The sequence below is a fragment of the Tachysurus fulvidraco genome, chromosome 16, assembly GCF_022655615.1.
Source record: "Tachysurus fulvidraco isolate hzauxx_2018 chromosome 16, HZAU_PFXX_2.0, whole genome shotgun sequence".
In the NCBI taxonomy this organism is placed as follows: Eukaryota; Metazoa; Chordata; class Actinopteri; order Siluriformes; family Bagridae; genus Tachysurus; species Tachysurus fulvidraco.
In genome coordinates this window covers 13,968,366-13,992,982 of record NC_062533.1, presented here as the reverse complement: position 1 = coordinate 13,992,982, position 24,617 = coordinate 13,968,366, and the positions used below count along the sequence as shown (strand labels likewise).

General features: G+C 39.9%; 1 protein-coding gene across 2 annotated transcripts in view; it reads right to left on the bottom strand.

Annotated features, from left to right (window-relative positions):
* The window catches only part of arid1b (AT rich interactive domain 1B (SWI1-like)), a 58,183-nt gene extending 38,180 nt beyond the window's left edge, over positions 1–20,003 (bottom strand). The window contains exons 1-3 of one of the 2 annotated variants that reach the window (XM_047801469.1): positions 18,814–20,001; positions 10,411–10,632; positions 3,023–3,163 (exon numbers count right to left, since the gene is read on the bottom strand). In XM_047801469.1, coding sequence (XP_047657425.1) covers positions 3,023–3,163; positions 10,411–10,632; positions 18,814–19,596 — 1,146 coding nt within the window. In that variant the 5' untranslated portion in view covers positions 19,597–20,001. Of the gene's footprint in view, positions 1–3,022; positions 3,164–10,410; positions 10,633–18,813 lie in introns of both variants that reach the window. The other variant, XM_047801470.1, reaches the window with a different exon arrangement.
* Positions 20,004–24,617: the final 4,614 nt, after the last annotated feature.

Here is a 24,617-nt window from a genome sequence, read left to right as displayed (position 1 = left end):
GACTTGCTATCTTCTAAGCAAACAGTCAATATCGTAGAAGTAAAATCAGTCCATCTGCTTCTTCTATTCATAAAAAAAAAAAAAATACATAGAGTGAAAAGAAAGAGAAGCGACACTGCAGCTGTTCCCGGTGCCTTCACTACAGAATTACATTCAGCTCTAATTAGAGGCCAAGCGCTGAAGGCGTGTTGGTACTTTATTGTGATTTTCATTTTTTTCTTCTTTATTTATTACTATTTTGATTATTTGGCAACCCACAAAATGCACACATTCTCTGAATTCTTGCGAGGTTAACAAACTTGACAATACACGGACATGTCAGAGAAACAACACTTTCCGCTGATTCTGTTGACAAATTTAACATTTACATTTTTCATCTCATTTTTATACAACTGAGCAATTGAGAGTTAAGGGCCTTGCTCAGGGGCCCAGCAATGGCAGCTTGGTGAACCTGGGATATGAACTCATGACCTTTCGATCGGTAGTCGAACACTGGCAGTTAACCTATAGGCTACCACGTGCCACGATTTCGACAGATCCCACAATGTTTTTGTCGTATTGGATTTTTCATACTTTCTGGTTTTTGTTAGATGAGTTTCTTGCATCTTCTACTACAAATCTGATCCCATCACCTCCACGTTTGGAACACGTCGGACAGACAAACAAAACATGTTTCTCAAAATATAACCATAAAACTAACATTATGGCAAAATTTACCAAACGAGTTATGAAGCCTTTTATCAAAACACTTTTATGTAATGACTTCATACAAGCTTGGAGTTCAGGTGTAAGTTAGAAGCGGTGCTGACAAAAGCTTATTTGAACTCAAATTGTTTTTATAGAAACAAAAAGCTGAAGGTCTTCATGACTTTTTCAGTAAGGGATGTGGCCAGAACATGCTTGGGCCCTTAATCGCCAGATTGCTAAATAAAATCGAATGTGTTTTCAGAAATCAGGTTAGTTGTTACTAACCTCAGCAGTTCAATCTTGCTGCTCAAATAGACTTTTGAAGGAGGGGGCGGTAGACAGGAAGTCCTTACCCCCACCCCTCCCCCCACAGACTTTTTTTCCTCGCCACTGCTGCCTCTGACTTACTCAGTAGGAATAAATTAATGTCTAAATTATCATGGTATTTGAAGCAATTTCTTTTTCCTTTTCAGGGGCAGGTTCAATGCGTTTAAAAATAAAGACGGTGTGAAGTGGAAAAAAGATTTTAAAAGAATCAGAAAAGGACGACTGACACTGTAGTAAAGTTGTTTTTCTATCAGATATTCTTGTTCACGCTCCTGACTGTGTGTGTGTGATGTACTGTAAATCTCCACAGACTTTTATTTGCTTGTACCTTATCTTGTGTACGAGGTCTACAGCACGGCAACTCTAAAACTAAAGCAGACAACAAATGTGTTCTGTTGATAGGCCTATTTTTGCTGTCTGTGGAAAATGGTAGGGGTTTTAGTCCCCAAAGCCTCCTAAAAAATTCCATTAAACTCAAAGTGCTATAGTATAAAACCAGTGTAGAAAGGGGTGGGGGAGGGGGGGGGGTGTTGGCACGACTGGTATATTACTGCAGACTCGTCCATGAAGACGTGTGTGTAGACTGTTTTCCAGACTGGATGTCCTTCCAGAGAATATGATAATGAGATGATACATGTACCGTATCGTTAACTCAAACATACAGGTCTAATCACTCCTAAAAAGAACCTTGGCATTAAAGAGGACATTCACAATCAGGCAGAAGTCCGGCATATTTATCTGTTCTCTGAGCGCGTTGTTGATGAACAGTCCTGATCACAACGCAGTTAGAGAGCACAGACTGAAATCACAAGGCCAGGTCAGTGTGTTGCTGGATTTCTATACGCCTGGAACCGGACACACTCACACACACACACACACACACACACACACACACACACACACACACAAACAGGCACAAGCCTCTAGCCCGGCACAGAGCAGGAAATGAGTGTGTTTCCAAAGCAGAGACACGCACAAGAAGATTCAACACTCTGATTCAGCACGGAGCTGCAAACCAGGACATGATGTACAGCGTCGCTGCAGCAGATTTCTCCACACTCACCTGGTTCGCAGTTCTATACCGAGTGAGACAGGGATAGCTGGAAATAATACACGACGTGCTTCAGGAACATCAGCACGGCATCACATATGGAGTGATATGTGTGTCTGAATTAAAAGCCAGGATTTATATAGTAAGGGGGGGGGTGGGGGGGGGGGTTTACCACCACCAGTGGGGGAAAAGCACGTAAGGCATGCCATTCAGAAAAACTTCATTATAAAAAGCATTCAAGAAAATGAATTCATTCATTATTTAAATATTAATGAAATAGTTCGTTGTATCCGATAGTGACATGAGTAAAATATCCAGATGAATAAAATTGATTCTTTCAATATTAAACACCACATTACCAAAAAAAATTAAAAGAACAGAGATCATTACAAATATAAATGATATAAATCTTGCCCTTCTGGTTCACCAGGGACAAACGTGTGCTACTTTACCAGCAGTTAACTAGCTGGTTAGCGATCAGTGATGGCAACAAAGTGGGCGTCAATGAATATTCGGCGGCACTGGTATCGTAACGATAGTAATGGGTAAGTGACGTTCCTCTGATCTGTGATCTGTAAGAGAACGCTGGAGTCTGTGGACTCAAAGAATATGGACGTGTTTCTCAGGAGCTCTAATGAATATGAGAAATCTGTGTAACGTTTGAACAGAGGCTTGAGGATGAAGAACAGCACAAGCAGCATGCTCTCGCTCTTATCACTCACATACACGGCCCTGAGAACTCCACACTCAAGGTCGGGTTTAGTACTGCAGCAAGTGCGCGCGCTCACACACACACACACACACACACACACAACAGGAATTAGACCAAATTGGATGAGTTTGCATGTGTGTGTGTGTGTGTGTGTGTGCACGTGCGTGTCTGGAGGAACTCGGCTGTGCGTGGCCTGTCTGCATCTCGACTGTGCGTGTCAAGTGTGCTGCAATGAAAGCTCTTACCTGCTGCGGTGGAGCTCGTGGTTGCATGTAGTGAGGCTGAGTGGGAGCTGCAGGCTGCTGATGAGGAGGACTGAAGTATGGAGGCTGACCCTGCTGGCAGTAACCCCCTATGCCCTGTTGCCCATACTGCGCCGGGACCTGCTGGAGGTCAAATACACCACATCAACCACACTGATACTCACAGAGCCACTGAGTTACTCATCAACAATCACCAAACAAATCACGAGGACACGGGCCTTTGTGGTCTCTGTGCTGACGTCCACCAGCTTACTCCTCTAATCATTTCCTTATAAGGCTATTTAGTGAAGGAAAAGTATTTAAACACTAGTTATTTATATTATTTTTCTAATGAATAATTAGGATGGGGGAACAGAAAAGGTGGGATTGGGATAGTAAGGGTTGTCATGGTAACACCATTTCTTATTGACCAGTCATGTTCTGGTCTCCGGTGAACATGTAACATTATATTGTCTATAATAAAAATAAAACTTCGGAGCTCCTCGAATCACAATGTGGATTCAAATCTACGTGGCCCAATTAGCACGGCCTCCATTTTCTCTGGACTTCATCGAAGAGTAATTTCTACACACGCTTGACACATGTGACACGGTTCACTTTTTCTTTCCCCGGTTCGGTTGTTAGCCAACTCGCTACTATCACACAAAAGGAAGACTGAAGAGAGACACGTACTTCCTGTGAGCCGCATGAAGCCAACAGACTGCGTGTTCTCCGGTTGTGTGACGAGGAAAGAGCTTGCCGCACTCTTCTGCGTACGCTTAGCGAGTGACGGCCTCGATTTGCCAACGCCGTGTTGTGAAAAAGTAATGGCACCCCATCCGACATGATCGATTATTGCGGTCTTAACTCGTGTATAGTAGTAATGTATAGCTGTGTCATTGTCAGAGTTTTAACCCCAGATAACATTCCGGTTCCACCACCTCGGAACTTCGTCTTTTCGCATCTCAAGAATTCCTGACTAAGGCGTTTTAGGGCGACGTTTCCGGCACTGTCACTTCCTAAACACCCCTCGACTGATGATTTCAGCTATTCGGATTCTTTTATGTGCGTTGCCATTACCGGGACTATTAAAAGGTAAGAAATGTGCTTGCTGAAGATCGCTTGCCTTCACTGTGTTGCGTGAGATTTAAATAAATTACACAAACTAAAATGGCTTTGCTTTTTTTTTCTTGTTGAGAATCAAGAACCGACCTTGTTTGCTGCGCACTAGTGAAAACAATAAACTACTTGCTGTTACTTTTTAGAAGACGAAGAGCTTTTGAATGATGGAATTTGGTCTCAGTGAGAGATCGAGTGCAGAAAGAAGTGTTTGTGGGGAACGTTACTCTCTCATCGCTTAATCAGGGGCTGAAACACTTGAGGGTCTGACTCCAAAAAGCAAAAATCAGCACAGATAGAGGCGCACTTGTCCCTGCCTCAGCGTGAAGGCTCATGAGGAGCAGTGAGAAAGTGTGTGTGTGTCTATATCGTGATTCTGTGAGTGCCAAATCACCGCAGGTCGTCTCGAGCGGGGTTACGCAAGAGGTTTACAGAGGAACAGCTGGTAATGGCACGGCCCCTTTGCCTCATCTGGAGTCATTTGCACTCATCATTCAGGACAAGTAGAAAACAGAGATGAGTCAGTATGACGAGTATGTACCCCATTTCCTCTCTGCTAATTAATTCAACCACGTGTCAGCACCTTTACGCAAGCATTCCTGCGCGATCTCTCACACACACACACACGTTGCAAAAAGATTTGAAGATTTAGGACCTGAACGTTTTGCGCCTCTGCACTGATTTTGCAGTGATATTAACTCACACAGGAAATGATTAGCACCTTCAAAATACTGAACATAGCATCTGCAAAATGTTAGCGTATTTCACTAGAAAAATACATTTACGGCATTTAGCAGACGCCCTTATCCAGAGCGACTTACATTTTCCCTCATTTTTATACAACTGAGCAATTGAGGGTTAAGGGCCTTGATCAGGGGCCCAGCAGTGGCAGCTTGGTGGATGCAGGAATCGAACTCACAACCTTCCGAAGGTAGCCGGAAGCCGGAAAAAAAAAACTTCTTGGAAAGTATTTTATACAAAGAAACCTACTGATTCTCAAACCACTGACAGTGGAGACGCCTTCCATCAACCCTTGGCCTTAAAATAAATAAATAAATAAATAAATAAATAAATAAATAAATAAATAAATAAATAAATAAAGGGGGGGGATCAGGATTGTGGTCAGAGTTAATCAGACAAAAGTACTACAGATGCAGTGAAGGAGAGAGAGAGAGAGAGAGAGAGAGAGAGAGAGAGAGAGAGCTCCCTTTAACTCTTGATTAAGTGAGAGTACATGTAGTTCTGATCACCCGGTACTTTGCTTCAAAACAGAGATGTGATCAAAGGTCAGGTGAAGTTGTTGAGTGGCAGTATTCCAGATCGGTACACTGAGCAATTCGGCGCACACACACACACACACACACACACACACACACACACACACACACACACACAAAAAGAAATCTCAGCGCACTGGAGAGTTCAGATTAAAGCTCTTTCTCCAACATTTTCAGAGGATCAGACACATTTATGATACAATTTCTGCAAGCATTAAATCTGATGTGCACATGTAATGTGTGTGTGTGTGTGTGTGTGTGTGAGTGAGTGCATATAAGAATCATGGACAGGAATTGACATGCTGAATAGAAAAGAAAAAAGAAAGAAAAACGCACTTCAAACTCACCCACAAGGGAAGTCTTGAACTCAATAAATGTTCAAGATACAAAACCCACATAATGCAACATAAAAAAAAACATTAAATCAATAATACTGGGAGTTTAGAATGAGGGACATGAAGAAGAAGATCTCTAGAAGCTATCTAAACAAAGCTGCTCTTAATGAATGTATAAAAATGAATAAAAGGCACTTCAGTGTTTAATCTGGGCTACGCTGACCGCGCTCATGACACGACCTTCAATCCTTCAAAAAAGAAAGCGATCGTAATGCCTGACAGAAGCTGAATCGGCTGACGCTTTGACACGTATTGGTCTGTTTGTGGGGAAAAACTGATGCTCCTGCTCGGTTTGGTTTCAAACTGAGCACTGGTCATTAATCCAGAAAGCAAAATACAGTGATGCTTCGAGATACGAGTTTAATTCGTTCCGTGACCTTGATCGAATCTCAAATTGCTCGTATCCCAAGACAATTTTTCAAAAGTTGAATATGAAACATGTACAGTACCTGTATTTATAAATGACAGATATTGTATAAAAACATACAGTAATAAAAGAGAATGTTAAAAAAAAAAAAACTTGTTTTACTTTACGGAAGATGCGCACGGAGGTTGAGGGAGGAGTAAGCAGGCGGAATTTTGTCTCGTACGTACCCTTTAGCTTTCGTTCACTTACTCGCTACTTTCCACTTAAATGGAACTTAACTAAAATTAACTGAAATTCTCTTAACTTAACGTAACTTAACTGCTACAATTTCTGTTTTCTTTGCATTCATTTGGCTTAATTTTCTTCATCGCTTAAGTTAAATTTCATTAACGCTCAAAACGGATCCGAAAATTACGGCTCCGCAGGCGGTCGGCACCTCGTGCAGCGCCTTTGCGACTCTCCGTAGGAAATGAACGACTTCCGTTTTATCGGCCGTCATTGTCGTTTGCAGTGGAAAGGTGGCTTTAACCGAGTGAGACGTGGGAAGCTGAGGCGGGGGAAACAAGAGCACACGTGGTTGTTAAGGATCTTTGTTTTGGCGGCTCGGATGCTCGGATTTCACGGCAAAAATTTGGTCGAATCACAGCTCGTATCTCAAAAAATTCGTATGTCAAAGCACTCGTATCTTGAGGCATCACTGTATCCAAAGATACAGTGGATCTACAGAACAGGAATTCCTCTGCCACAGACACGTCCAGTCCTTTCTGTGACCAATTCCTAATACTCTGGTGGAACATCTACTTCAAACAGGAAGCAAGCCTTCAAAGAGAAGTTATTTCAGACCTTACTCTGATCAGTTGGAATACAGCATTACTGTCAGCTCCTGTTCCAATACTGATTCCATAGAAGTTCAGGCAACAACAGGTTTTTGAGATAGCTCAGTGACGAGACTCTCTGACAGATGCACAGACGTTGTTGTTGTTGTTTATTTGGCTGCTCCCTGTTGGTCTCCGCAGCGAATCACATGGACCACATATTAGAATTGGCAGAGGTTTCACACCGGCTGCCCTTCCTGAAACAATCCTTTCATATCATCCAGGTTTGGGAACACCACTGAGAATTAGCTCTATAGTGGCTGGGTTAGCTCTTTGCCTGGGAATTTAACCCAGGCCACAGCAATAATGCCCCTTTTCCACCGAGGCAGTTTGAGTGCTGGTTCAGAGCCAGAGCCTAATTTAGAACCAGTTCTTTTTTTGAGACAGCCAAAGCACCGGCTCTGAACCAGGAAAAGTGGTTCTTAAGTAGCACCAAAATGTTGCTGGTCTAGACTTAAGAACCGCTTGAGTCAGGGGCTGTGGGCGGGGCTAATGTTAGATAATGTACCTTAAGTATACTATTGTTTAATACACTTTTACTTTACCATAATATGATCAATTATCAGCACACATGATAGTAGGTAGCTACATGGTAAGGCTAACTTTTATCTGTGTTAATGATAAAATAACGTTATGTACTTTCTCAATTACAACCTCCGTTTATACAAATCACATGGAGCTGCACGTACACGTTGGATTCGCCGCGTTTGGATGCCAATGTAGGTTCACCATGAGCATTAACAGTAAAACAACATCTGCCGTTGTTGATGTTGTGTTTGCCGCTGCTGCGCTAAAGTTGCTGGGAAACATGATCCGTATACAGTGATGTCAGTGACCGGTGCTTAGAAGGATCATCAGTGGAACCAACTTTGAACCAGCACCAGCGCTAGCTCTGAACCAGCAGCCGGTACTTTTTGGTGGAAAAGGGGCACGGGATCCTGCCGCTGGACCACCAGGAGGATAAGACAAAGCACCACGAAAAATAGTTTGTTAGTCAGAAAAACAGTAACTCCAAAAAAAATGCAAATAAACCTTTACAAAAGTACAGGTGGAAATCACAAAAATTCTGTAATTTTCTATCCAAAAGATCCAAACAGTGCTTGGGGACAGCACGTCTTACAGCGGAATTTATTCACTTTCTCACTGGTATTAAACCATGGCAGAGATAACGGTGGATTGAGACCGCCGTGTTTAGATGCATTCAGACGGGTTCTTCTGATCCACACCTGAGTCAAAGAAGTGCGCAGAAACGGAACACACACCAGGGTTCGATTCCCCCACAACTAAACGCTGGGGTCAGTGAAAGAACTAATTTTTAAACAAAGCTTAATAATTAGCTCTGCAGACAGACCGTCTCTCAGCTGCGGGCGCTGGTGTGTGTGGAACCTGCACACGTCCCAGTGCCGTCAGTGTGAATGACAACAGGGTTCGACTGGAAACTGACTGGCCAATTTCAGGTGAGCATGTGGAAAGCTCTGCCCTCTGGTCATCTAATCCTGCAGTAGATAAAAGTTATCGCCCTCTCGGACTGGTGAGAGTAAAAATAACAGCATGGCTGACACAATGCCCTCCCTGAGGTTAAAGATTACACAAACCCTCCAGCCACCGATGATCTAATTATGCGATGACCATTGAGTAATGATGTGCGTTTCAGGCAGAGTGTCTTTTTCCATTCCTTCATTCTGTGGGCTGAGAAAGTTTTGTGTCGATTACGATCTCTCGGCCACGACCCGAAGCAATCAAGCTTGGGAAGTCCATGTGAGGGTCACCTAGCAGGCAGGCAGGCAGGCAGGCAGGCAGGCTTTCACCATAATCTTATCAGAGAGCAGCTGAAAGCCAACGCAGTGCAGAGTAGCACAGATTGGAGACACATGTACTATGTACAGAAACAAATGTAAATAATAGCTTTTTTTTAATCATCATCTTCAACACAAGATGTGGAAGGAATTACATTTAATAACTCAAAATCTGCAATAATCTGTAATGTTTAAAAATCATAAGTATTTTTAATAATTATATCGTCTCCGTTATCGAATGGCTTAAATAAAGCACAAAGCGCACGGGTGTAAAGCCGTTAAAGCGATACGATTATCTTCCTTGAAGATGATTCCTTTCAAATTTCAATCAAAAACAATCTACAGATTTATTTTTTTGTATTAAAGAATGCCACATCATATGTTCATACACTGGACAGTAAGCAGTTCCCTGGTGACCCGGCAGCAGGAAGCCGCTCTTTCCGCCCTGCCGGGGTTCGATTTGGGAACCGACATGGCTGCTGAGGACTTAACTCTCAGTGCCAGTCTCAAGTGCGAAAAAAAAAAGAGAGATCTGAGTAAGAAAGGGCACGGTGTATAAACTCGAGATACGGTGCAAAAAAAATTTTTTTTTAAATAAAATAAGCGGATCGGCTGATCTGTTGTGCGAACCAGAACGCGGAGTCACCAAGGGACAAAGACAACACAGCACGAAGTAAGAAAAAATAAATTTTTGTTCCTGGTATTTATTATTTAAGAAAAAAAAAGATGAATATAAAAAAGGCTTCACCTATCTCTATCTTGACATTAACAAGAACCCAAAAGCCTTCTCTCCCGAAGGCTTATAAAAGAAATGTACAAAGATACAGCTTTAACAATGAGCTAGCATGAGCTGATGCTGGATGTTGCTTCCAAAAACATTAAACTAAATTTCCTCACACATCAAAAACCTTCAAATCCATCTAAGCTTTGGTTCCCAGATTCCACTTCAAGATACACATCAGAAAAAGCTCATTCCTCAAATATGTTTAGAACTCTAAATAAATAACCTTGATCGACATCAAGGACCTTCGCTAAACAAAGGCTATACCTGATTACCATTTAAACCGACCTTTAGGGTGATAAAAACCTATAGCAATATCAAGCCAAGGTGTACATGACCGTGGTAGATGGCTAGACGGTAGCACAGTTCCCAGCCATCTAGGAGATACTCAGTTCTTACCCTCAATACACATTTAAAGCAAAACCCTGGGGAAAAAAAAAGGTACAAAATTTTTGAGCAGGATTTTTCAAGCGTTCTTCTTGACTCAGATGATCCCAAAGTACTTAATGTATTTTGTCACTGCTTTGCTAAAATATAGTTATTCTTTAAGATAGTCACCCTCATCGTTTTATTTTCCTTGACTTATTTCCTCGGTCTTGCTCAACCTTCGACATGTGCACTGAAAATGACTCATGCATTCTGTTTATGAAACCACATGTATAACCCCCAGCACCATCGACCACAACAACAGGTTCATCCCGTTTCATTCTTATACAGGTGTGCAATCCTCAGGCTTAAGCAACAACGGAAAGCCGGGCTTTACCCTGGGAATTGTCCGTACCTGTTGATGATGGTACTGCAGGGCTCCCATACCGACTTGGCCACGCCCCTGCATTCCCATTGGATATCGGTGTGGAGCGGGAGCTCCGTATGGCTGGCCAGAGTAGGCTCCGCCTGACTGTTGCTGTTGCTGCTGTTGTTGTTGTGGTTGCTGAGAATAAGGGCTGTTTGTCATGCCGTAAAGCTGAGACCGCTTCATGGCCATGGCATCCATGGGTACCACCTATGGAGAGATTTCAGTGGTTAGTGTCATGTTCATACACATCGGGACCTTTTTGATATCAAGATTCGACGAAAGCTAAAAAAGCACCAATGCCTATTAAAAAGGTACACAGTTAAAATACAAACGTGAACTCTTCTGTCATCCAGACTGTCAGATTTGCTCCTTTGAGAGAGTTATAAATGTTTATGGTATCCTGGTTTTAAAGGACATCTATAAGTAGTGCGTTTCTATCCAAAGTTATTCAGAAAAGACCCTAATGCTAATCATTAACATGAAGCTATTCTTTATGGTCAGACACATGGAAAAGTCTCTCACATAAGACACACAAAACTAGTCAGCATTTGATACTGACAAAGCAAATGGCGAGAATGTGCTAGCATTTTGTGAGCTAGCTAAAGTGACACCATATAGTTTAATCCATCTGAATCAGAATACTTTATTAATCCCCTGAGGAGAATTGGGTCCAAGTCACCTAAATAACTATACGAAAAGAGACTTTTTATATAGAATATAAAATATCAATAAACTAGGATTTAAATACTTTCTCTACAGGAAACGGTATATTGTTGAACGGTGAGATGTTGTTGTACAGAGGAATTGGTTGAAGGAGTCTGAGACTGAACGTACTCGTGTATCCATCCAGGACATCATGGAGTGGGTGGAAGGTGTTTTCTGAGTCTAGTTTATTATGAATGTTAACTCAAATCTTGCGTGCTAACTTACTAAAAATAAGCTACCAGTGGCTGAGGAGACTTTAGTGAGTTATAAAGACTTTTCTCCAGTGATAAAACTGACAGGAAGATTAACTCTTACCTGAGAAATGTTGGTAAATTACTAAGAAAAAGATTAAAACAATTAAAATACTAGTGTAATTTCACTTAGTCCTGACTGCAAACATGAGAGGAATTCTGTTGCACAACAGAAGCTGTTTAATAAAACTAATGATTTTTTTTCTTTTTATTCTAACTTAGCCTAGCTTAAGCTACGCAGTGGCGGAGGAAAATGATTTACTTGGCCGTAAAGCTAGTGACAAAATTGTCAGGAATTGCAAAATTTACCTCAGATATGCTGGAAAGATTTCCCTGAAAAGACTCTTAATAACTAAAATAACACTGTAAATACACTTAGCATTGAATAGCAACCAGATTTTCATGTGTTACTGAAAAAACATACAAACAATATGGGAATAAAACAAACCAGGATGTACGGTTGACGTTATAGAAAAATCTAATAACTTCTGACCAATCGGATTCCAGGACTCAGCGCCGTCTCTGTATAAATGGAGTGAAAGTATGACGAGGGGGGTGAGGGAATCTTTCAAATGTTGCTAGAAAAGCAGTGCAATAAACACACAAACACACAGGCCATTACTCCTGACCTCGTTGGGCTGAAGACAACACTTGGAAGCTGGCAAGTGCAGAAATTCAGGGCAGTGTGCCAGACTCTGATGGGGAGATTCAGGCTCGTTCTCCAGTGAGATGGATTTGCCAAAAAAAAAAAAAAAAAAAAGAGCAAAAGCCATCCAAGCTAATCTTCTCACATCGTGGCCAAATTTGGGGCAATTTGGAGCACCACTTACAGAAAATGTGTGCAATTGAGAATGCCTGTGAAGGCACTTTAAACTAGCAGTTTGAGTGTCAGCAACCAACGTCCTGGCACACTACAATTTTCACTCGCTCCCTTCTGCGTTCCTTCTCCAAATCTCTCTCACACACAAAAAAATTGACTCTCTGTAGTAAAATCAACATGTAGAATCACAGAAACCCCTCTGCAGTAAGAAAATAGCCAGAATTAAACATGCATCATAAACAGATGTTTGCCTGAATGATCCATTAAACATAACTCTTTGCAATGTATGAAAACGTTTCTTTACAATATTTAGTTTATATATACTAGATGAATATATAAGGAGTATAAGACTTTAAACTAAAGTTACAAAAGCTACTGATGTTATAACAGAAAAAGAAGAGGGAAGTAACAAATCATCTTGGTGTCTCAAATCATGAAACAACAATCACTCTTATTCAACAATCTCTAACCCTGTATTAAGCTTTTTAACTTTCTTCTTTTTATGAATGTATTCCACTTAAACGTATTTGTATAGAGCTTTTAACAATGGAAGTTGTCTCTGAGCAGCTTTACAAACCATAAGGAATACTGCAAAATCTACTACAAGGTTAACATTATACACGATCATAGCACAGGCTCTAGTGAACAAACATTTGTTCATCTAAAACTCCTTCCTCACTAACATTTCTACAAGTTAGATTTGGTCCTAATTACAATAACCTGAACCAAACATAAAAGTTATGTTAAGCAATTAACAAATACAAATATGACCGATATATTAAGGAGTCCCTGATAATAAAAAGAAAAGAAAAAGATCATCACAGGATCATCACATCCCTACACAGGAGTTCAGAAAGATGTCGCAGTCTGAAGAATTCAGAACTTATTTTGTGATAAAATAGGCATTGTAATCAGTGAGGAACTTAATAATGAGCCAGTAAAGCACCGAGTGCCCCGCTGTGACCTAGAATGGTTTTAAAGCATCATCAGAAGTGAGTCAGCTCTGGTTGGAGGTTTTCATGGGCAGTGTTTATGATCTTGATATTTTAAAGTGTATATGCAAAAATCTGGTCGTGATTCTAAGGTGTTATTTTGTATTATTATAGTAACTATTAATAATACAGAACTTATTCTACCTCATTCGAGCCTACCATGAATCTTAAACCATTTGTAACATAATTATTGTAATGCAACTTAATTGCGTTTGACAAAAACGCCTCCAAACGATATAGTGGGATGTCAGAACTGCTAGCTAAGAGCCAGGTAACATAACAGTCGCTAACAACTAGAAGATGCTCATCGCTTCAGTGACTACATTAGAAATCATAAAATAGAGATAGATGATGAAAAGAGAGATAAGAAGTGCAGAAAAAAAAACTGCTGTATCTGACTATTGTAATTTTTTTAGACTTTAAAAAAATCTTACGTTAAATAAAAGACCTTATTCTGCAAGGTTTGTGGAGCGATTATTTCTGCAGATGGTGGGAACATGAGCAACTTATTCAATCACATCAACAGAAAACACTTGCCCGAATATCAGGAATGAATGCAATTAAAGTTAGAGCCAAAGTGTCAGACTTCAACTGAAGAGGCATTTATGTGAGGCATTGAACATGACACGAAAATCAAGTGGTGGAATAAACTAACCAATGCAATAACAATTCACATGTACAAGGACACAAATACTTTCACCCAGGTAACACATACCTTCAGTCTAAATGTTTTAATCACGGCTCAGAACCCGTCTTTCTCGAAGGTCTGTTTTTGCCGTTTCTATTTATTTTTTAAGTTCTGTGTTCATTCTGCAGTTTTCACATTAAAAAGGATTTTTAATGCATTCTGATACATATAAAAACCCAGTCTGGAAAAAAAAACGTGATAAACCTTGAAAAGGCCAGAATCCTTTAAAAAATCGTGACATAGATTTTGTTTTAAACTGCCCAGCACTACTCCGAACACAACTGTGATGATATTAAACACTGTGATTAAAGGTCAAGGTGTTAACTACACAGTGCATCGTCTCATCGCACCAAACCCAATTCATTACGGACTTCATTAGCGGCTGGTCAGTCGCTGCAGTTATTTTGGCAATAGAGGAAATGTTAGACGGGGTCGTCACGATTCGAGTTAAAAAACCCCTTGGTTAGTCAATTGCTGTAAAATATTAACAGGGGGAAAAAAATACATGCACTAATGAAACCAAATTAAAAAAAAAGGGTGAGAATGCATTTACAAGAGAGGCTATTAAACTGATTAATCCCTGCTGAGAAAAAAAAGAAGAGTTACCTCACTGCTCATTTACTGAACTAATTATGGAAGGGTTATGAAGAACACGTTTGCGAACTGACACAATCCCTCTGTGATTACTCGAACGAAAAACACAAATTAAATCCCAGCTCCTAAATGCAAGTGTTTAAGGTTATTTGTCGAGAAAATTAGCACCGTCTGAAATTGTACTCTTTCACTCGGTCACGCATTTATTCTCTCACACAACATATCTGAATAATGAACCGATTCTCTTTCGAAAATAATTTAACAGATTAAAAAAAAAAGAAATCTGAAGCATTAACCCAAACCAACTAGCTGCAATATAACTGATGCCTTTATATGAACCATTTCAAATAAAACAGTTGAATGAGAGTAGATTTATTGTTTTTTATGCAGTATGAACTATTAATGCATTGTACATCACATCATGGAGTCATATCTTAAACATCAGATCTGTAGTCATGTTTTTACTTACAAATTATTCTGTACTTTTGTTTACAGGCATCATAGCGTTCTTGTCTTGATCTGTTACTTTCTTGTCTTACCAGCCTACCAGAACAAAGCCACATCGTGGTGCAGAGTTTCACGTTTGACAACCCAAGCATTGTCAGGAGGCTGGAATACATACATAAACACGACCAGGGTGATTTGATTTGTACTGTTTGTGGAATATGAGACTAATTTATGGTTCAGGGAGCCACAAAATAAGATCAGCCTCCGGCATAAGCACAACTCTTGGTATCAGAAAGTGTGGAATAGATTGCTCCAACACTAGCCAGCATAGGCACACATTACCCAGCAAACCCACAACCATGTAATACGGAAGCAATTGCCTAGAGTGAGCTCCTCACATGCACTCACATTTTCTCCTCACGTGCACTCGAATTCCAAAAAAGTCTCCATTATTTTCTTATTGGAATAACTTTGGATTTAATAGTGAAACATTTCAAACTGCATATGTAAAGAGAATAAATGATGCCAAGGCATGCTAAATAGTAAGTTCAAGAAAATACTCATAAACGCAGGGATGTGATCATCTTCATTCGTTAAAGGAAGACACTTTTTTTTAATCCATTTCTAGTCATGTTGTAGAACGACAACAAAAAACAACTTAGTTCCTGTTGTCTCTTATGTTAAAGCAGATATGAACACTCCATTACGTTTAATGAGCAGCTGCTCTCTAATACAACTACAAAAGTAGCTTGTCATGTTACCAAGAAACTTAATTTTACTAAAAATTAGGTACGACTACGCTGACCAATTGCACGTGCTCTAAAACTTTACTTCCTATCCGCAATGAGCTCCTGTCTACTGCCCGATTAAACATTTTAACTTGTAATATACATCCTTTTTATATGATTAAAATATCACGCTTCAATTTAAGAACAGTATGCTACATTTCGTCCATGACTCTTTTTCATCACAAAAGTGATGCTCCCTCAACACCCACAGCATAAGACGGACCCGAGCGACTTGTGGGGGAAGTTATTAGAATATAAATGACCGTGTGCTAAAACCAGAGCATAAATATAAATGTTTGATTGGTATCTCCGATTTAAATACTCTAATTACTACACCTTTAGTCATTTGAGGGAGGAAACAATATGAATACATTAACCAGAGGCCAAATCGACCGATGATTTACATAATGTGCTAACAAACACTAAGGGGCTTTTTACTCCTGGTCACTTCATGCGTTTTCTGTGATCAGATAGCTATCCGATGGTAAAAAGACAAGGTCTAAATGCCCTCCGAAAGGTTTGAGACGGATAAAAATCTGATCTTTCAAACCACTTCAGAAGGTGGTCTGAGATGCATTTCAGATGAAACTGGACAGGTGTAAATGAATGTGGTTGTTCAAGCCACATACGTCAGCGCTATACCCCTCCCAAACGAAAGTACGTCACTCGCAGGTGATCTTTCACCCAGATGTCTTGTTGGGTCTTAAAACGCACTGCTGCCGCCAGCGAAAATGCAGCAAACAGTAAATGCTGTTTTTTGTAGCATAACCATTGTAACGAATTTTTTCATCTTCTTTTTGATTGCATTCTGAAAACCACATACACCAAAGCGTGTATTACCTGAGAAATAAGGTAAAGTATATTTGCATTTTGGACGGGAGTAGAAAGATCGGATCGATATCCGATTCGCCAAGACGCATTTATGTGGCCTAATGTAAATGGAACAGTTTTAACAAATCACATAGCTATCGGATCAGGTGTTTACTAGGTGTAAAAAGGCTAAGATGTGCAGCGATTAACCAAGGAGTCATGTGATTCTAGTAAAGCTCAGGGAAAAAAAAAGGTCTTGTACCATCACCATTCCCTGATGACAGACTTGTTTTTAAAAGCCATTTTATTCTACAAAATGATTAGTGAGATTTTGATATTTCACTGAGCTTAAATACGATGTGCTCAAGTTCTCCGAAGAAGACTGAGGAATTCCTGGTGTGGTGTGTGAAAACATACTGCCCGGTGCATTGGCACCTCCTTCAGTCAGCTCGAGGCTGGACAGAAGGTATAATCAGGGCACAGAGCAGATACGCTCCATACATTTCCTGCTGTGAGCACTGGCAATAACACACACACACGGAGCACATGGCTAATCTGCATGTGTGAAGGTCACGGCTATTGATCCTTGCCGAAGAGGGCCAGAAGGAGCACACAGCTGTGGTAGTGGTAACTGTAGGATGTGATGGTTCTGGACGAAGGACCTGACGAAGATCTCTGGACTACGCTGGACTGGATTCTGTGTCATTTTATGTGTGTGTGTATGTGTTATATATATATAACACATACACACACACACATATACATATATATATATACACACACACACATACATACATATACATTTCTATTTCTTATTTTGATGTTATTTCTAAGCTTCTAAACAAGCTTAAGCCACCAGATTTTTATTGAACTAAAGACTTATCACATTTATATCAAAAGACGGATATAAATTAACCTGTTCAGAATAGATGGGCTTTGCATATGAGACAAATTACATAAAAGTCAAATAAAATATACAACTGATCAATTCAAAAGATGGTAAATAAAATGGTGAAGAAAGCTTTTGAATGGAACATAAAAGAAAAAGAGGAACTTGGTTAGTTATCAGTCACCAACATGGACATTTATACTGAAGGGTTATGAACATTAAACTTCCCTAAACATATATACACACAGCTAGCTGAGAATTTGTACAAATATGAGAGATATATATTTTCTATATAGTCCATAGCATATGTTCGCAAGCCAAATTCAGACTAATTATTTCGTTTCTCCACAAACTACTTTAATTCAATGCCAAGTCTCTGATATTTCATACTATAAGTCGAACTCCCGGTTTGTTTATTAAACAAAAAAAAATCTAATCGGATTAGCTCACGTTAGCTTAGCTTCGTATCTTTGCGCTAGCAATCACGGCTAAGTTTATTTTAGCTTTAGCTTTCACGTTAGCATTAGCCCTTTCGTACAGGTTATAATGAAGCTATGGATTAAAAAAATATATTGTCTAATTTGTGTCTAATTTTACAATTTAAAAAATATATAGTCTAATTTGTGTCTAATTTTACAATTAGACATAAAATCTTAAGACCCATTTAAGAAACGGTTATTAGTTACACCAGCTAGCTAGCAGTACTGTAGGTTAGGACACTAGCTAGCAATACTGTGCTAGAATATTCCACCATTAGCAAACGTGTTTATTATAACTATTATTCGCCGTTCTACGGTTAAACATCAACATAATCACTTATAACGCATTATATATGTATAAATAAATATATACAATAATATATTAAAAGTTAAAGGTTACGCGTAAACAGAAATGGTAACGTGAAGCTAAACTCTGTGGTTAATTTTAGAGAATGAATGACGTTTCGCTGCTGTCAATGCTGGCTAGCGTTAGCATCGATTAGCTAGCCTTGGGTTGCTCAATACAGGGCGACATCGCGCTACCAAAATGCTAACTAGCCTTTACCAGGTGCTTGGCTAAGTCACCTTGGGGAGAAAGTTATGTTATGTTATTTCTGTCAAACAACGGGTGAACCCAGGCTTATAAAGAACATGAAAAATGGTTCAGAAATAGTGCGAAAAAAGTAAAACAAATCGCATTTAATTTACAAAACCTGAACTTTGTCGTATTCGACCTTCCTTTTTTTATACCATCGACAAAAAATATGCTAATGCTAGCCGTTAGCATATTTCATTCCGGTTAGTTAGCTAGCTAGCTTAGCTAGCGATCAGGCCAATAGTCAGGATGTGTAGCAACAACGCTACTGGTTAATGTTACATTGCAAAGCACTACAGACAGTAAATGAAATAAAAATAATATATTAACCTGGGATCTGTTTCCTTGGCCGTTATTTCCAGGGCTCATGGCCGGGTGGTTTCTTTGTTGTGCCCCCCAGCCGTGGCTTGCGGATCCGTACGGGGAGCCCATGTCTTTACCGAGCCCCATGTTCGCCTGCTGCTGCTGCTGCTGAACCGAGGGATTATTATTGTAATCTTGATAGCCGCTGCCATAACCGCGCATCATTGGACTTGGAGAGGTCAGAAGCTGATTTAAAGTCGGCGTAGCGCCCGATGGGTGCTGCTGTTGTTTACTCTGGCCTGGTGGAAACCTCTGGAACCCGCCGACGTTTGTAGCAGCAGCCGGGGCAGAAGGAGAAGCCATAGCAGCTTTACCATGAGCAGCAGCGGCGGCGGCGGCAGCAGCAGCGGCGGCTGTAGCCGAGTTACTGCCTGGGCCCATGGCGTTTCCTTGTCGCGATGGGCTCATCATCCCATATCCAGCCCCACCGTAACCGGAACGGTAGTTCGGATAGTGGTTGTATGGATTATTGTGATACTCTTCGTGCGAGTTTTGCATTTGATCCATGTTGTTCCGTGCCGAATGCGTTACAGCACCAAGGCTTTGTTGTCCGCCATGTTGATCAAAGCAAGGCCCTCCTCTTCTTCCATCCCCATAATAATGATTAAACTCAAAACCTGAGCCGTTCCCACTTCGAGACGACTCGCTGCCGCCGTCGTTGTTGCTGTTGTTGTTGCTGCTGCTGTTGATGTTGTTGTTATCGGCGTTACTCGTCGGTCCGATTTTAGACGAGTCGTACCTGCTGCCCATCCGAGCCTCCACCGTGTTAGACGACCGACGATCTTACTTGTCACTTTTATTCAACAATTTCTCACGGCGCTCGGTTTGCTCACCCCGAAATACCCGATTTCCTCCACGCTAGGGTTCCCCTGGTCTCCATGCGCACAGCGATGGTTGTTGGTGTTGTTTTGGAGCTCTCTGTGATGCTGCTGTTGGGTTTGACTCAAGCCTTGCTGCTGTGAAGGTGTGTGATGATGGTGAACATGGTGGTGGTGAGGGAAAGGAGGGGGATCTTCGCGTCTTTCAACATTTTTCACTTTAGGATTCACGACCAGACCTGTTTTCCTCGCTTTAGAAGTCATACACTTGGATTAGATGATGAAGATTCAGTAGAGGTCTTGCTTTAATGAGAAAAAGGCTGCAAAGCTGCCAGCAACAGAGGGTTATGTGCTTGTCTATGTGATCTTACATCCTCACAAATCCGGTTGTAGCCCACAGTTAGAAATCTGTGGTTCCTCCTGCGTCTGTGGATTTTGATTTTGATTAACATAGTTATTTAAATCTTAAAGATCCACCGCCATTGTATGTCATGCACTTGAGCCAGAAGCTCGTTATCAAGCTGGGAGCAGAAAACCATTAACAGTCCAAGAAAGCAGAGCATCAGTGCAGAGAATTGCTATTATATATTCTTAAAAAGCTACTTAATGTTTCAGTTCAATTTCATCTGTATAGTAATTTAATAGACATGGCAACAAAGCATCATTATACAGAAATCTGGATGTTGCTTTGATCTGTAATGAGAAAGCCAGGAATGACAGCAGCAAGGAGGAAGAAAACGTGAGACTGAAAAGGGAATCCAGCTAACTGGGTGAAACCAGATAGTGAGATTATAATTAATGGTTCTTGGGTTTAAAGGGCGTGATGGTTCAGTGGTTAAGGCTTCGGGTTACTGATCAGAAGGTCGGGGTTCAAGCCCACAAGCTGCTGTGACATCGACGTTGGGTCCTTGAGCAAGGCCCTTAACCTCACCATACTCTGGCTGACCCTGCGTCAGACCCCAGGCTCATAATAACCTGGTATATGTGAAAATTTAAAGCATTTCACTGCATGTCTGTGTATTTGACTGTTCAATGAAGTGAAAATCGTAAATAGCAAGCACATACACATCTATTAATGTTCTGTCTCTAATCTATGCTTTAACTACTCCACAATGCATCTCTAAAAAAAAAATAATAATAATCACAAGAACCAAAACAATGTCAAACTGTGCAGGAGTGTCAGCAGCAAACTGTTTTCTCATCTGTTCTATTTCATAATCATAGTCTTCTGCTCTCCTGCAAAGTTTTACTCCAACCCACATCCATCATACCTGATTCAGCTAATTAAAGTGCTATGAAGACACTAATTAGCTAGATGAGGCATGTTAGGTTGGGCTGGATTGAAACTCAGCAGGCTGCTTTCCTAAAGGACAGGTGATGCTAGGCTTGTTTACATCCGTTTCAGCAATACAAGATGGTTGAATCTCATGACTGGTGACTCAACACTTTATTCAATTTGACAACAATGTCAGGATATTGGACCATATTTCTTGTCGGTCTCACAAAAATACCAGAACCGATGATGAGTACTAGTCCTATAGCCTACACTCAGAGTGTAAGGTTATTTGAATCACTCATTGTGCCAAAAGGTGGAACCAGATTCGTATGTACTCCATGCAATGGCTTGAGAGAAACAGGTTTTTCAACAGCCATGAATGTTACCATATTCGGTTTTGTGCAGCATTGTCAACAATAGAGTACTCGAATAAAGACCGCCTCCTGGTGGAAAGGATATGGAGCACATAAAGGTCTCTACATGCAGCTCACAGATTCCTAATCCTGGTCCTGAAATACCCCTTTCCTTGAGTATTGTAATGATTTTCCTGCTTTTAATACACTCACCTCAAATTACTTAATGCGAGAACTACTTGGATCACTAGTAATTAAAGCAGGGAAATATTATTAGAGCAAGAAAACACTGAAGCAATCTGGATAGGGTGTTACTCCTGGACCAGTGTTGGGAAATTTTAGGGTGTGTAATTAATGTCTGGGGAAAAAATCTGTTCTGCTTAGTGTATTCACGCCTCGTGCTCAGTGTTCCAGGGCTAGTCTCCAGATCCAGTGAGACACTGTCCATGATAAAGCTGTTACAAAAGATGAATGATTAAATAAAGAACGTTTCCATTTTTAAATTGTAAAACATAATGTAATAAGCACTTTCAGATTGGCACCGCTTATATATAAAGCTGACTTGTATACAAAGCAAGCTCACATTACAATTGTATAGAAAGTTAGCTAACATTTTGTTTTGCTAACATTACCTTTGTAGCTAGCTAACATTTCGTTTTGCTAACAATACAATTGTATATACACAGCTAGCTAACATTTCATTTAGTTAACATTACATTTGTATTTAAAGCTAGCTAGCCTGTTGTTTTGCTAACATTACATTTGTATATAAAGTTAGCTAACATTTTGTTTTGTTAACAATACATTTGTTTATAAAGTTAGCTAACATTTTGTTATGCTATTACATTTGTATATAAAGTTAGCTAACATTTTGTTTTGTTAACAATACATTTGTTTATAAAGTTAGCTAACATTTTGATACGCTACATTACATTTGTATTTAAAGCTAGCTAGCCTGTTGTTTTGCCAACATCACATTCTATAACATTACATTTGTATATAAAGTTAGCTAACATTTTGTTTTGCTAACAATACATTTGTTTACAAAGTTAGCTAACATTTTGTTATGCTATTACATTTGTATATAAAGCTAGATAACGTGACATTTGTACACAAAGCTAGCTAACATGAGCTATACACAGAGTTATCATGCTTATTAGCTATAGGCTAATTAGCTACAATTATAAAATGAAATATTACTCAATTAAACAACCAATTAAAGTGAAGCTTGGGTATTTTCAGTAAATGTAATATCACCCATTTTTGTTTTGTCAGGTCAAACAAACAAGGTCTTAACAGAATACATAGATACGTATAAAAATTAATTTTTTTTAAAGATTTTTTAAAATTATTTTCAAATAACTTGAATGGTTGTGAATCAGAGTGTCACTGAACTATTGAGATTGGCACCGCTTATGAGAAACGCATTTTATTCATTATGTGCAAGTTTAAAAATTTTATATCCATTTCTACAGCACCAACGTATCAAACTGTTTACATGCTGTTTTGCACACAGTATGTTTGCTCTTTGCACGTGCTGTCTCACATTTCAGTTTTGCACAATACTTCACATCTCAGGTAACTGCTGCTATACTACTGTGTTCATTCCAGTATATCTGAACATGCAGTATTGTGAAACGTACAGTATTTACACTGGTCGGCACTGTTTTTTTTTGTGTATTGTCTTTGTTGTATTGTCTTTTGTGAAATGTCTTGTATTTCTTGTTAGCACTATCTTCTGTCCTGCACTGTTTGCACCAGGTTGCACAGATGCACTTTATGTATCTAGCACTACTTACTTAAGTCCTTAGCTCTGTCGTTGTTCTATGTAGCACCATGGTCCTGAAGAAATGTCTCATTTCACTGTGTACTTAAACAGCTATATATGTTTGAAATGACAATAAAAGCCTATTGACTCTTGACTTGACTTCTTGACTAACTGACTAAAACATAAAAATAGCAGCTTCTGTTCCGCACTGTGTCCTCATCCCATGCTCATCTGATCCTGCCGCATTTCAGATCCCCTCCGCAGGAGATGCTCATCATCAATTCGCACTAAACAGCCCGTCAGAACCCGGCTTGAGATGATTCTTTAGCCAAAATAATTTGTTGCAGACCAAGCTGCTTGTCAGACGAATGATGAGTGCTCATTTCCTAATTAAGCCTTGTGTGACTGGTTTGATTGCTGAGAGAGGTGTTAGTGAGTGACAAAAGCAATACTGCCTCGATGAGCTGGATAATGTGTCATGTTACTTAAAATGTATTTCTTTTTATTTATTTCATGCCAGAGAAATAAAATGCCCTTAACAGTGCCCTTACAATGGAGAAAACATGATGAAGTGCCCTACTGGGTGTTGTCTACTGAGGAAAGTGCGCTGCATGCCCGATAGTCTTCACTACACACTGGAAAATAAGGCAAAATACACTCCATACCAATATTTCACATAGTAATTGGTTAGAAACTGACAGCCATGACCACTAATAAAAAAACTACAACAAATTAACTTTACTTTTCCATCTGTGCAGTAAATAAGCAAAAAGAATTGTGCTTTCTGTTCTTGAAGCTGTTGCTTTCTTCGCTGCTGTTAGTGTTGTTGCTATATATTTCTATCTTTTATTTAATTTTAAAAAATGATCATGCTACACACATCCACAGCACCACAATACTAATCATGTAATTTATGGCTGCATAATCTGGATTTTATCTGCATTCAAATGCTAATTAGATTATGAGCATTCACTCATGTACTTGCAATTCCCAAGTCAATTCACCTCATATGAAAATTGTTCAAATTGAAAAGCATGTAGAAGAATGTAAAGTTTTTAGTGTCAATTTTTTTTCATGATTCAGCCATAATAAAGTATTTGCTTCATGTAATTATATAGTTGACCTTCATCAATGTCACACACCAACTCGACAAAATTTGTTAATCAAAGTTGGGATGATTTCACTGAGAGATATTAACCTACAAAAAAGTTAATAAAGCATCACCGAGCATTAACTGAGAGCACAGGAAAAACCACAACCCGATGGGACGTGACAGCTCCAGCGGCTGCATGCACCTCATCCACGAGAGGAATGTAGAGCTGCTCTACAGAGCAGCAGGAGCGTCTGATTATCGGAAAGGACAGGATGTTGTGATTGGACTGGTGTGCTCCAGGAATCCTTCTGCATGTTGGTTGAGATGAGCCAGCAGTGTGAGATTGTGTACATCACATTACACACCACATCACACTTACAGTGTACTGAGCTGCAGAAGATTTCCAGGCAGCAGGAGAATATTAGCAGAGAATTTGATGTAGAAAAAAAAGAACTGTACCGAC